The 15,529-nt window shown below is 35.1% G+C and overlaps 1 protein-coding gene across 1 annotated transcript in view; it reads right to left on the reverse strand.

The window, feature by feature from the left end:
• LOC138323766 (RYamide receptor-like) overlaps positions 1 to 15,529 on the reverse strand; it is a 37,782-nt gene that overhangs the window by 12,747 nt on the left and 9,506 nt on the right. Inside the window, exon 2 of the mRNA XM_069268595.1 lies at positions 6,588 to 7,472. Coding sequence (XP_069124696.1) covers positions 6,588 to 7,403 — 816 coding nt within the window. The 5' untranslated portion in view covers positions 7,404 to 7,472. The remainder of the gene's footprint in view (positions 1 to 6,587; positions 7,473 to 15,529) is intronic.

A 15,529-nucleotide genomic window follows, 5' to 3' on the forward strand; every position in this document is an offset into this window, starting at 1 on the left:
AACATAGAGGCAATTAAACACGACAAATACATGATTATTCCGTTCTTTGTCGACAATCCTAGTTTGATTGCTGTTAAATGATTAGGTATATTAATGGAGAAGATTCCTAGTTGGAAGGGATTCTTGTTAAAGAGTTACAAATCGTCTGAAAATTGATTTAGCATCGTGTGTATTTTGGCGGAAACATTTTTAAGTGGGTTTGCTTGGAGTCTTGAATAGTCATCGAAGGGTATGTCACGTTTTAAAAGTTGAAGGAATAGTGAAGTTAATGGCAACATACCACCAACCCCCTATTTTTACGCATGATTCCGAAGCAGGGAACAAGAGCTGAAATGTCGAATGCATTAATCACTAAGAATCCTTGTACAAATATATCTATATATCCTAAAACGAACATGGATGTCAATCTTACCTTGGTGTAGTAAAGATAAGCTTCCTTAAATGACCATATTTGTTGTGTCCATATCCTGTTAAGTGTCAACGATTTATTTTCTTAATTTAGCACCTTTTGAACAAATATGTGAAATTTCTTTCAATGTGCTTATGACAACTGAACGCAGACCTACACGTGGTATATTGAAGCGGTATACTATAACTAAGATTCATGGTGAATAAGTGCTTTTTTTGATAGATGTAGAACTCACACTATGTCGCAAACACTTCCTGAAATACGGAAGCTTCTTGAAGGAGAATTTAGACTGATTTAAATAAAATCGACATTGATGTTTTTATGTCCTACAATAATTGTTATTTACGTTCAGAAAGGATATTCCCATTGGAAACGCTATAAATCAACGTGTTTTCATCAGAGGAAAATAAATCAATATAAACTTTATTCTATACAGCTAAAACTTTTTGTGGGAGATACAAATAATAAAACAGACAGGTTGATTGACAGAAAATTATTGTAAGCCAGATTTTTTTTTTTTTATTCTTTCCGTAAGAAATCCGATTAATGGTATGATAATAGCCATATCCTTAAAGAAATAAGTCAACACTACTTTTTGTCGCAAACTGTAGAGGAATGACTGTTTATTTTATCAATTCACCTCGATAAGTATTGTCCATATAGAACTAAACGAAAGAGAAGAAAAGAAAGCAGTTTTATCATAGGTTTTGATTTTGAATAATCCTAAATTCGAAAACATCATAATCTTTGTAATCACTACCTTCGCCAGGGATCGAACTCGCGACCTCTTGATTACTAGTTTGAGGCTCATCTGATCGAGCTAAAAAGAAGTCTCTATACCCGAGTGGTATAACGCGGCTAGCATTGTCTAGGTTTACATCGATATTCTTATTGCTTCAATGACTAAGAGACGTTTCACTGAAACTTTGGTCATGTTTTGGCGATCATAATAACAGGACGTTGGAGGGTTGTCGTAAACTAATCAGACATCTATTTGGAATAGTGTAATGCAACCAGATAGCCATAGGAACTGTTATGTTTTCCACCTGTGGACCGGAGTCAAACAACAATAGAAACTGCTCGATCAAGTGTACCCCTACTGACGTTGTCGTGTGTCCAATCCATCAATATCGCACCCACAAATTTGACGATTGTTAACTTGTTAGAAAACATTGCTTCAGACAGGCACAATCGAAGCAGAAACTAAGCCTAGATGAGGAGTGGTGGATGAATTATCTTATTTTCTATATTATATTGTATGATATCAATAACAAGTCATTCAGCGATAGATAAAAGTGTTTTGACACACCCGCCCTCAACACCTTTTTTCATAAAATTTGCAAATTTTGGTTATTCATTGATGTTGAGTTTGGGTTAACATCATATTGATTAAGATCAAGTTTTATCTTGAAAACAAAGCATAATTAATATATTTCAAGCTATATACAATAAGAACAAAATGACATAATTATGCGTGTGATGGATATTAAACGTAAAATCTATTATATCATATCTTTGTAATCAATTCACGATCAAGAGCATTTGATTACAACTAGATATATTATAATACATACATGCTCCTCACCTCAATATGAAATTTGGACTTTATGTGACGGTTTTATGGGCATTGTATTAATATGTACCTCACCATACAAGCCTATGGTTCGACATAAACTTATCTGAATTTTCACTATAATACTATTTACAAAAACATGTTCTCGTCGTGAAATACCCAGATGTTACTTAAATCAAATGTTATAACATAAATACATCAATTCTACTTGCTACACTATAATCGCTGTGAAATAATTCCTGATGCAATTTGATAGGCATCACGTTGCGGTTTTATACCGGCAAAGAGTAATATTGATGACGTAAAAGCAATAAGCCGTTTGAACATTTAAGTTTATCCACTCACTCCCAACGGAAACATAATGGCTGTTTATCGGTGGCAAAATGGCTGTGCAATAGGTGAATCATGCTTATGTAGGTACGCTTTTATATGCAACAAACGTCGGTTAAATCTGAGCTATGTACATTTACGTGATGTTCAGAATGTAAAATTGACTTTTACACATTAATCGAGTTTCGAGCATTGCATTACCATTAGGAATGCAGTACCTGGTGTATACGAAAACAATCTAGCATGGTGTTGAGTACAGTAGATGAGGAAGACTGCCTCAGGAACAACGCTGGTAAATGTCCTTACTGACATCCATTAGACAAGATACACGTAAAAGGTTGAAAGGAATTTTATGTTGTTTAAGATGTTTAAGTATTGCCTTGTACCAAATGACACAAACATAACCGTCATTCATTAAATTTTCTTTTAACCTGACAATGCTTATGAAGCTTGAAATTAATCATATGGAATGTAGAAAGAATTAAGGTACATTTTGTAGTTGTCATGGTAGTTAAACAGTTCAAAATAAAAACAAAATAATGCTTTAATTCCATCTCAGCACTGAGTGGTCCTTCTTAGGAATCATGTCAAATTATCGTGTGAATCCAGGTATACCTCCTCGAAACAAAGGAATTGGTATTCATAAATAGTGTATTGTTGTCTTTTAAGATCTATAAATTTTATCTTGAAGTGAAGGTAGTTCAATGAGTGGGATTTTATAGGCTTGACTTGTTTGTTTGTTTGTTTGTTTGATTAACAAAGACTTAGTCATTCAGATCCCCCGCCAATGGAGAGCTAAATCAATTAATGCATTAATTTTATATGCTAGTAAGAGTATAGGGAAAGTATTTTAAAACCCAACTGCAATTGAAGAATATATACAAAACATATTTATGGTTTTTTTTTAACAAAGTGAAACCAACTTTGAAAACATTTGCTTCTTTGAAAAATACCAGAATTGATCTTAGCTTTAACAAAGTTCAGCAGCTAACAGTACGATTTTTATTTGTTTTAAACAGCGAATTAAGTGAATGTTCATAGTAATTGAGTTTGATATATCTGAGTTTTACTGCATGTATATTAATAAAAAGTAAAGCATAATACAAAATTAGAAGTCCTACATAAAATTTGTCTATGAAGTTTCATGGAAATATCTCTGCTGGTTTTAGAGTTGTGCTCCGGAAACGATTCTTACACAAAAATCTGACATTTTCAGCAATGTTTCCATGGTTACAGAAAAAAAGTACAAAAAGTGAAAACCTTAAAATAGCAAAAGGCACTACTACACCATAAGAACAATGTGTCTATGAAGTTTCATGGAAATATCTCTGCTGATTTTTGAGTTGTGCTCCGGAAACGATTCTTACACAAAAATCTGCCATTTTCAGCAATGTTTCCATGGTTACAGAAAAAAAGTCCAAAAAGTGAAAACCTTAAATTAGCAAAAGGCACTACTATAGACCATAAGAACAATGTGTCTATGAAGTTACATGGAAATATCTCTTCTGGTTTTAGATTTATGCTCCGGAACGAACCTGGTACAAAAATATGATATTTTTCAGCAATGTTTCCATGGTGACGGAAAAAAAAAGCAAAAAATGAAAACCTAAAAATAGCAAAAGGCACTACTAGACCATAAGACCAATGTGTGTATGAAGTTTCGTGGAAATATCTCTACTGGTTTAGAGTTATGCTCCGGAAACCATTCGTACGGACGGACGGACGGACGGAACCCATTTGTATATCCCCCGCAAACTTCGTTGGGCGGGAGATAATTAACATCATATTAACAGCTATGGTCATGTAAGGACGGCCTCCCAAGTATGCTGTCGGTTGCGTGTAAGTTATGCGAGGATGCGTGTTTTGGGAGACTGCGGTATATTCATGTAGTGTCTTCTTGGATAGTGGAACTGTTGCCCATTTTATAGTGTTATATCACTGACGCATGCCGCCGAAGACACCAAGCAACACATCCCACCCGGTCACATTATACTGACAACGGGCGAACCAGTCGTCCTACTCCCTGTGTGCTGAGCGCTAAGCAGGAGCATAAACTACCACTTTTATAGACTTTGGTGTGTCTCGGCCAGGGGGACAGAATCCAGAGCCTTCCTCACAGGGGCGAACGGTCAACTCAAGGCCAAAAATGTGAGGCATTAGAAAGAATAAAGTCAGTTAGGAAGAAGAGAAAAGATAAGGTCCTAAATTAAGTCGCCTTTTACGATCATGCAATAGGGGCAGCTCGTACAAATCTGACGCCTACCTGCAGGGCAGGCTTGACCTGTTGCCCAATTCCTATTTCCATAACATCAAGCATTGAAATATTTTGAAATGAAATGAAGGTAGTTCAGTCTAGGCATTTGGGTTTCATTAATTATGCATGATGCCAGGACAATAATTAGATATACATGTAAGGTATAAATGCCGCCGTCTCCATTTTAAAGTTCGATCGGACGTGAATGGGCGAGAAGGGACGAACATATTAAACACTAAATATCCCATATCTGCTTCACGAGGGCAACGCTAAACGTTAGTGTGCTTATACTTGGTGCTCCTTACAGAGGTCGTGATATCACAATTTTCTGTTCCTTATTAGGATTGCTGAAACAGGATATATTTTCATTTATGGATTGCATGTTTTAAAACTTTTTTTCAGAAACTGTAGATGTTGACCAAGACAGTTCTCTCTTTAGATATCTGAGAAACCAAGACTTCAATTTGAGGATAGATGAAAACTGATGCTAAGTACGGTTGCTACGGTTATTTGATTGGGCTTTATATGATAGCTGAGGTCAATTAAGGACTGCCTCCCATGTATACAATGTGTTACATGTCTGAATGTGTGTGTGTTTAGGGAGGCTACGGTATAAAGTGACCCTCTTTTATAGCGCTACCTCATTTAAAGCATGCTGCCAAAATAACAACCCATTACAAAGTCCACCTAGTCACATTATACTGACAACGGGCGAACCAGTCGTCCCATGCCTTTTTTGAATCATACTATCCATGTCAAGAAACAGAGCGACCATACATTACCTACTCATATAATACAGACAATAGAATACCAGACACGGACAATAGATAAGAAATGCGTTCCAAATCGTTATTTGCTGAGCAGCAGGAACTAAATCTACCACTGATTACACTTATCTGTGTCTTCGTTACAGGATAGAGCCTACACCATTTCTCAAATACCGTCGACAAAGAAGGGGTTTTACTGAAATCAACGAGTAAAGCCTAGGAAAGTAGATTGTGTAAAGGGATCCATTATACTTAGTGTGTCTTTTTAATTCAATTACAAATCAAAATGTTGTTTCCGTCAGATGTCGCAGAACTGAAAATGGCACATTTGCCACAATAACATTAACGTTTCTGAAACCTAGAATATTATTCATCAATATCATTTATTTTTATTTGCCTGAAAATTAATTTGCTCTGTCATCCAGTTTTGTGTCATTTAGTTCCTTTTCTCTGCACTCCATATAAATCAATAAGAAATTATTCGCGATTTTTGCATTTGTTTCCGCTGTAAATTGCTACAATTATAAATTGCCACAAGACATCACATCTAAAATATTCCCAAATCAACACAATATTAACGTACTGCAGCTTTTCTATCGAACACTAACTGGTAATAAATATGCATGGCTGAACATTTGCACTTTCAACATCTATTAGATGTTTACAGTTTTATCCCTTTTGAAGCTCCGCGTAGTACCATTGTTTTCGGGAATTTTTGCATGATAGTACTTTTGCAGGACTTGATATATGCATATACAAGCAGACAAAATGTCCATCTGCTTTATATCTGCTGTGTAAAGGGACTCTCAAATTGTTGTTTCTTTTTTTTCTCAAGTTGTCGCTTTCTCTTTGTGATCGGTGCTTAATCAAATATTGAACAACGTGTAATGAGTATGAACCAGGACTAGTTTCTGAGCACCATTAGTTATATGGGAGTTTGGTGAAGGTTTTACTGTCCATTGCAAATAAGTTGCATTACTATTACAGTGTCTATTAACCCTATTGACAATTGGATGTTTACTGCGAATGACGTCTTTTATTTAGATAAATTGCATCGCTTTTTGTCTGTGGCAGTGAACCAAGTTATTTTGTTGGAAATAAAATACAATAAAAATGTACTAACTTAGCTTCGATACGAATAATTTTCTAATTTTTTGGCTTAGAAGGCGTCTAAAATTTATGTAATTTTCGCAAAAATATCTTGGACGAAATGTTGAAACTACCGCAGTCTAAGACAAGACTACATCAACTCACCTTCCGCTTGGACTCGGTCATGCGTTGGTCACGTGTAGTCATGGCCTCCCCGGGCGCCCTGTCTGACCACATGACTGCGCTGATCCGACCGTAGGTAAACATAAGAATTACAAGAGGAAGAAAGTATTGTAGTAGCATGATCATTGTTCCGTATAACCTTTTATCTTCTGGATTGGCAAACATTTCCTGGCAGAATTTCGGGGCTGTTGAAACGTTGACGTATTTATGGGTCCAAGAAAACATCGCTGTGGGTATTGGGATTAAGAATGATATGCACCAAATCAACGCGATTACTATGAATGCCTGTTTTTTTGACATCTTTTGTCGTAGGGGGTATATAATGGCGATATAACGATCCATACTGATGGCTACAAGGGTAAAGGAACTAAGAAACACTGTCACAGACTGAAGGAAGGTGACAATGGGACACAACAGGTCACCAAATGGCCAGTAATTCAAAACGAGATTAGCCACAAACGTGAAAGGGATGCACAAAATGGCCATTAATAAATCACTCATAGCAAGACTTACTATGAAAAAATTCATCACCGTTCGCATGCGCCTTGCTCGAAAAACTATAAAACACACTGTCAAATTTCCTCCGACAGAAAGAATTATAATTGCTGAGTACATGGTGATTAGAATAGCTTGGAGATAAACTGGAACTTGCAATGGAGTATGTCCAATTGTACTTCGACTGTCCGTAGGTAGGCTTGAATTCAAAACAGAAGGGCTCATTGTTGCATAATAACCCTGTTCAGTTGGAGTCTCTATCCCAGTTTCAGTATCCATGTTGGTCTTCAGATCATGAGACATTCAACTTTTTTTCTGGTAATTGGGTTGTATATCAAACTCCCTTTTCATACATCACAGATGGTGGCAAATCTGCAAACAAATAAAATCTACCATTAGAACGATATACACAACCTTGATGAAGCTATCAAACACGTGTTTTCAATGAGCGAAATAAGAAGAAATGATGTTTAATATATAAACAGATAAATGATACAAACCCTCATCTAATGCACCCTATTAAATAAACTGATCTATATCTAGTTATGTAGATCGTTATGCCTTCTCCACGTTGGGTACACCTAATATCACTGGGTGTGTTAATCTATCTAACATATTTATAGCAATAACAAACAAATATGAAATTAAGCAGTAATTACGGATATCTGTGTACACATTCATAATAGCATTAAGACAATTAGACTGAGACGAGAGGCCCCAAGATGTACGCCGTATGTAAATGTAAGCTTCCAGCGGCGATCTGGTGCTATTGCGGCCTCTCCCCTAGCCACTCTGTTACTCGTCGTAATGGCCCGCCGCGTCAGGATGGCCAGGATGCTGATAAAGCTTGGCCTTTTATATCTAGTGCCATCTCATGCCTTAATTGCTTTCGTGAATAGCGATCGTATTTTCAATTTTTTAATAAGAGGAAGGATCAAAATGATATCTTCCGTCATCCCATTTAGTGCTTTTCATCTTTGTTCTTTTGCGGAAATGTAGTAGCTTTATATTTCGGGAGTAGGCCTATATTTATAAACCAATATCACATCATATCGGTGATGCTTACAACAAAATGTGTGTTGGTTTACCTTCAAACGGTTTCACACTTTATATAACCATTATAGCTGTGTTATAGCGTTTGGTGATTAAGAAGTCCGAAAAAAGGTTATCACATGGTATTAAAGTGACTTAACCTGACCTCAAGTTCGGAACATTTTCAATTACGATCTAATTAAATAAAGATATAATGAGAAATTAGAAGATTGATAGAGGAGGTGATTGAAAAAACCCACTTTTGACCTATCGTAACTAATCCCTCATATGATTATGTATACTTATAGATGGACATTTGATTAAATATCCATAATAGATCAGACTTACAATAATTACCGACATACTGGACACGAGGAGAGATAAAGGGCACTAACGTTAGATTATACATGTCCTCTATCGATCCTGTATCATATATATTGGGTAGGTATTGTGCTAGTAGAGCTAGTGTCGATTCATGCTGTAAAATTAAACAGAAATCCATACTTAAGCGTACTGAATGAATGAAACAACTCCGGTCCCTGACTTTCTTCTCGAAAGGCAGTCGATACTTAATCAGCAGTATTAGATAATATCACAGAGCAATTTTACTGTACCAGCATTCACGTGGACACATATACAGAAACAAGGGGTTTACTTTGTTACCATGTCAACAACTGTATTTATATATTTGATTGTGGCAACCCGATCCCATTATTCTAAAACCAGAAGATATCATTGCTGTATTGCAATGCTTGTTTAAATGTCGATATAAATAGTTTTTATCCATTACAAAAATGGTGTAAAAGCCACAACAAAATATTTCATCCTTTTTATTTTAACGGTGTTTTCTACATTCTTAAAACCTGCAAATAAATGTCCAGTAAGTTTCCGCCATGGTTATAAAATCAAGAAAACATCTCCTGTTTTTCCCCAATCAATGCCGTCCGAACGCTGGTTTGTTAATTAGTTATATTTAACGTCCTATTAACAGCTATGGCCATTAATGTTGTGTGTGTGAAGAACGTGTGTAATTTTGTTTACTTTATTGGTATAAATGTCCAATTAATAACTAAGGTTATTTAGGGACGGTATTACCTGCTTGCAATGTAATTTGTTTGTATGCATGTTTGCAACGTAATGTAATTGTATGGATGTTTGCAATGCAATTTTTGTATGAATGTTTGCAATGTAATGTGTTAGTATGGATGTTTGCATTTGTTTGTTTGTTTGATTAATTACAAATACAAACATACTCGTACAGGTATATTTGGGAACATTTTATTTTAATCTGAAACTTTTGATTTACAGATAACTTTGTATCTAGAAAAAAATACATTTTTTTTAATTTAAACCTGTGCAGTGATGAATGCTGTTGAGAAAATTTCAAGAACGTAAAATGCATATGTGGAGGAGCTATTTTATGGGGTAACCAAAATGGCAGGTGACGCTTTCACTTAAGTTTTTATGAATATGATGAATTGATTGTCATTGCCTTAAAATCCTAGTCGTATGCTAGGCTATGGACGGTAAAACAAATTACATGCCACTTTAGTATTTCTTGTCTCTGGCTAAGATACAGATACCATGTTGAGAGAGTGACATTAGTATCTAGTGATTTATGTATGTAGTATTTATCTCATTTAGTTTATGAAATCAAATACTATGAGATAAAAGCCCCAAACTGCAGTAGAATTCTACTATTCAATAGAATCATCAAAGGTCAAAAGACAAATAGTTCCACAACTGATACACAACTCGATTATTTATATCTATTTCATAGAAATATCTGTCTGTTGAGCATGTCAGTGTGTAGAGATTGCGTGGAAAATATGGTCAGATTGTATTAATAGCGGTTCCCATCGGAGGACCAAAACCCATTCCAGAAAAAACCAGACGTATGAAAGAGGACATATTTTCATGGCCACGAAGAGGAAGCAATCAATGTGACGTCAATAGATTGACCAGAGTATCTGACAAAAAGCCCAGACCAGACGGACTCAATTATAGTGGATAATACAACTGATAAAGACGAACATGCACTACCTAAGATATATGGTATGCTGGTAATTTATCAATGGTACGACCCATTTTGGCCTGTCATTAAAGGTCGTCTGTAATATAAACAAACCCAAATATCACGAAATCACGAATGGTGTTGGCTGCTTAAAGTATATACTATATGCTATTGAATTATGATTTGTTGGTTATCAACTTTTAAAAAATTTGAAGAAATGATTTTAAATATGTTGGAAACAAATATAACTGATATGATTATATTTAACACACATCAATACATTTTTTTGCACATGCCATTTCTGCTTATGCCTTCATGAAACAAGTAATAATTGTGGCCGGTATACATTTCTTGTCACGATAATATAACTCAACTTTCCAAGATGACTATGTTGACAAGTCGTGTTATAACTCGACTAGCTGACTTAGAAATCGTAACAAGTCGTGTTTTAACTCGACTATAGCTGACTTAATCATCGTAAAAAACCATGTTATAATTCAACTAGATTACTTAAACATCGTAAAAAGTCGTGTTATTACTCGACAGGTCGACATAATTATCTGGACAAAGTTGTAATACAGTAAACCGACCTAAAATAACACGATTGTTGAAACATGCAGCCATAGAGATGACCGAGAGGATATATGATTTATTTTCATATGTTTGATGGCTAATATTTTGCATTGATGACTGTAAAGTTGACCAGACGGATGGATTAGAAATTATATTGTATTACCAGAAGCGCCACGGTGAACATGCATTTCTGATAGAAACTGACATCAACTAGGGAAGTCGAAACCTTAAAAATAAAAATAGGATAAAATAAAATAAAAAATGTGACTTAAAATGAATTTATCACATAACTGTCTCGTCCAGCCATGTCATACTGCAATGTCATAAATATCATACATGTGTAATAACACTATTATGACGTCACATATAGAGTTGACGTCATAATAGCTGTATGACATCGCACGATTGTTTCAGTAGACGGAAACGTCACAACCGAACCGGATTTCTACTGTTTTATATAGAGACGAAATTTAAACTTTTGCTTTTATTTTTTTAAATGATAAATATAATCTTGCACTCGTGACTACGTGAAGCCGAGTGGCATATCAAATTATTTACCGAGTTTGATAAATTTCATATAACACAGTCACTCATGAAAGATCCTCCATATATAATTATTGAGTTTGAAACATTTGTGAGTAGTAAATTTATATAAAAGAAAAATGAAACATGGCACGTAATTCTGAATATTCTCCGCATTTTCTTTGTTATTTTTTATTATTTGTTTTCGTTTTGGTTCCTGTAGGCGTTTCCTTGATACCTTTAATCCTGTCTCTTCATCTCCTTACTAAAAGCCGACACCCAAGCGTTACTGTTGGGAATTACATATTGCCCTGCTCGAACGGCACTGTTGAGGCGTATGAAAATTGTTTTCGAAGGATCTTGATCATATCTTTTTCAGCTTGATGCAGTATGTGGTTTTGTGTAAACGTCTTACTTAAGCATCTAAATTGCCATGTTAGAAAATTTCCGCATTTAACTACTTAGTATCGTATGGATTTCTGTGAGTTTACCTTCATACAACCGTCCGAAGTGTAAAGACGATTTTGTAAATGTTTACAGATATCCAAACGTACCATACCAACGAGTACCCACAAAATACCAACATATGTGTGAAGGAATTTCTATAATCTCTGGTACTATTTAGACAGTAAGAACAAATGAGTGAGGTCTGTGTAGAGTTGGTGGATATTATTTGTGTGTTATGTTTTCATCGAGGTTTAGTTAATCAAGTTGGCGTGGTAAAAGGCAATGTATTTTAGAAGAAATCCTGGTAATTGAGAAAGAATAGCTTTGTCTCCATGTCATAGACATGTGCCCACGCCGTGCCAAAACATAGCATTCATATCCTATGTCAGTATTTGACATCAACGGTATTTGCATTTATAACAAAATGCAAAGTGGTTTGTAAAATTATATACTTATGAGTGGTTCAATCCTCGTTTTATTCTGAACGTTTGTTTAAACATACATCACGCAACAATTTTGAAACGTTATTGTTAGAAGAAGGTAACTACGTAATTAAAATTAGGACTTTTATCTTATTCTTTCTTTTAGGACCTGACAGCATGTTACACGGTGAACATATAATAGGCCAATAAGATCACTATATATCTAAATGTGTTTTAGTGTGCGAAATACATGTAGTAAAGCAAAAGTAAGATTTAGATCAGATCGGACATCGCAGCATTGATCATTTACAGATATCGAAGCTGAATCAATCAAAGCACTGTTAAAACAATTAAAGATTGGGCTCATAAATGGCGCATTGAATTTACAAAAAAATCGTTTGCATTTGCATTTATTTCGTATTATATCACTCATCCATGCCAAGTTCGGTATAGTAAGACATTTATACATTTGTTACTCTAGTTAACTTTGACCCGTACGGTTTTTATACCGGTTAGCTAAGCATATAAAGACGCGGATAATCATATTTATTCTCCAACAATATTAAGTTAGCGTGTATTTCTACAACTGATGATGCTATCCAATATCATTGTATCACAACCTTTAAATTCAATCGCAAACATACCGTGTGTCAGGGTCACGATGACTCTGTAATTTTATTTGTACTCAGACTACTAACGGAGTTACTGACTGATGACGTGATTGATAACGTGATTGATTGAATGATGCTTTGTTCACTGGTGCGTCAATATCCTTGGTCATAAAGAAAGAAGACAAGAAATACTTAAAACTTAAAGTACACGAGAAGCGGGCCAACTGTTTAACCTGGTTAAAATGCACATACAATCATTAAGGTACATGCTTTGAATATACTGCAACAATTTGGAAAGTTCTATTTTTCAAGCAATAGTCTCCACAAATGTATAAACAACCCAATCAGCTGATTAATTATTATGTATGCTGTCGTAAGAATACAATACATGTAATAAATATTATGGAAAAATGGGTTAGATTATACTGCATCATTAGAGCCTCGCATGCAATGTAGATATACCATCATACATCTCAAAAGGAAAGATTTGCAGGAAACGTTGAATATGCACGGGTTTTTCAGATGACAAGCGCGCTCTAGATTTACGACCCATCGCGGTGAATCAGCTGTAATCCGGCGGGAAGGCTATCGGACATCACAGGGTGCTAAATGTTTTAATATAATGAATGATACTTGATCAACCATTCCACCACAGTAAAGATGAATTATGTTCTCGGGATACGGTATATCTCTGGGATGATCCTAATAATTTGATAATTACATCGATAATTCGATAATAAATATAACAAATGTTGATCAATATCTGGGAAAATATATGGATTTATGAAATAATGTTCGACGAAACAAAGTCACAGTTTAAGAGATAACCGCCGGGTTCTTTAAATAGCTGGGCGGCTTCTTCCGGTCAAACTTACACAATACTTGTTCTATTACTTCCGGTAAAATGGCATCGTCCTGCACAATCTAGCCGATCACTGATTAAAACCATTCTGGCGTGTTCACATTATCATCGAATGTGATAGGACACCACACGATGCCAGGGGAGATTTGTCATGAATGGTAGGTCACATTAGAAATAGGGCACCTTTAGTAGTATAACCCATGAATTCAAATATATACGTACATATTTTACCGCTTTTGTGAAAGCAAAATCACAATAAAACGTTTTTGTGCGATAAGCAAGTTCTATGTTTTGTTTTTACACAGATAATTAAAATGAGGAAATGCATTATGACGCAACATTAATTTTACGGTGAAATCAAAACGCGGCAAACAGGAAGTTGACAGTCATATCTACGATGGCCGAGAGCGGCCTGCCATTATTTTTTAAAATAAAAATGTCATGACACTTTTTAGTCGAAAAGTGTCGGGCAAATAATTTTTTAATAAAAAAAAATCTGTCATGACACTTTTTAGTCAAAAAGTGTCATGACACATTTTTTACTATGAGGTAGAGGAATGAGAGGAATGTCAATGCGATACAGCACCGAAGGTAAACGCGGCAAACAACAGTATTTATCACAATATGAAATAGGAAAAATGATAATTCCCGATATATATCGTGCTGTACCTATGAGATGAGAGAATATTTATACAATGCTGATTAACAAAATAAAAAGCAGAATTTGAACTTTCATAGTGTGTAGGTGTAATATTTCATGCTACATGTACGTTATCGTTTTACTTCTGAATGTATATCTGGAGAAATGTTACTCAGTATCCAAAATATCTGCAATTATTATATGACTAATGCTAGTTACATTATTGAAATAATATATTCGTAGCATAGTTCCCTATAATTAAATATATTTTATTCAGAAAAAAAAAGAAAATTAGTATTCTTTCCACCAGAGTCTCCTGTAACGTTGAAGAAGTTGGTCGTTTGTAATTATAGTACACTATTTCAACTAGACACGTGATATTTAACAGGTATTGGAAGTTTGATATGTAGGGCTGTTTTGAATACTACGTATAATATTGAGGATTTACTTCAATTATAAGAATATATCAAAACCAGAACTGACCTATCTAAAATTAGCATGATCGAAAGTTAACTAAACAGAACATTTCACCATGTGTCAGGTCAGAGGTTCGTCAGAGATCGAAAGTTAACTAAACAGAACATTTCACCATGTGTCAGGTCAGAGGTTCGTCCAGGAATACCAACAATCTTAACTATCCTATAATGTGTACTGGATGCGCGTGTATTTTCCTACACCTGCATATATACGCACGCATAGAGAGCTAGACAGCGAAGTAAATCGGAGGAGGAATGTCTAAAGACAACAGATATTATCACAGATAAAAGGATGCCATATAGGAATATTCCACCATCAGACTGATGAGCAGAACACCTATACTAGCACGTCCACACAATTTTCACATCCACGGCTGTAATATCATGAACGAATGATTTGCTTCTCTAGCACCTTTCGATGGAGAAAAAGTGCATATAATTTCAAAGCTTAAATCGTGGATCAGGTTTTATCTGCAACATCTGAAATTGATTCTCGTTTAAACATTACACGTTTGGCTAAAACGAACAATTCTGCATGTCGGTTTGGAGTGATTGACCAATAAATTATTCAATACCATTAATGTGATGAGATTTAAATGTATTTCGCAAGGCCATTGTATTTAAAAAATAAGATTGAGAAGTTTGACTTTTTGACAAAATCGATGTCCATCATCTGCTGCCGATTTCTTTTAAACTACAATTTGCTACAAGATGTGAAAAAAATTGATAGCAACTGCAAATGTAAATTTTAATCGTGTAGTTCATTTTATTAAAGAAAATCTGCTTCCCTATTAAAGATTTTTGGAGCTTTAAAATGAGATGATAGAAAG

This window comes from Argopecten irradians, chromosome 5 (assembly GCF_041381155.1).
Source record: "Argopecten irradians isolate NY chromosome 5, Ai_NY, whole genome shotgun sequence".
Taxonomy (NCBI): Eukaryota; Metazoa; Mollusca; class Bivalvia; order Pectinida; family Pectinidae; genus Argopecten; species Argopecten irradians.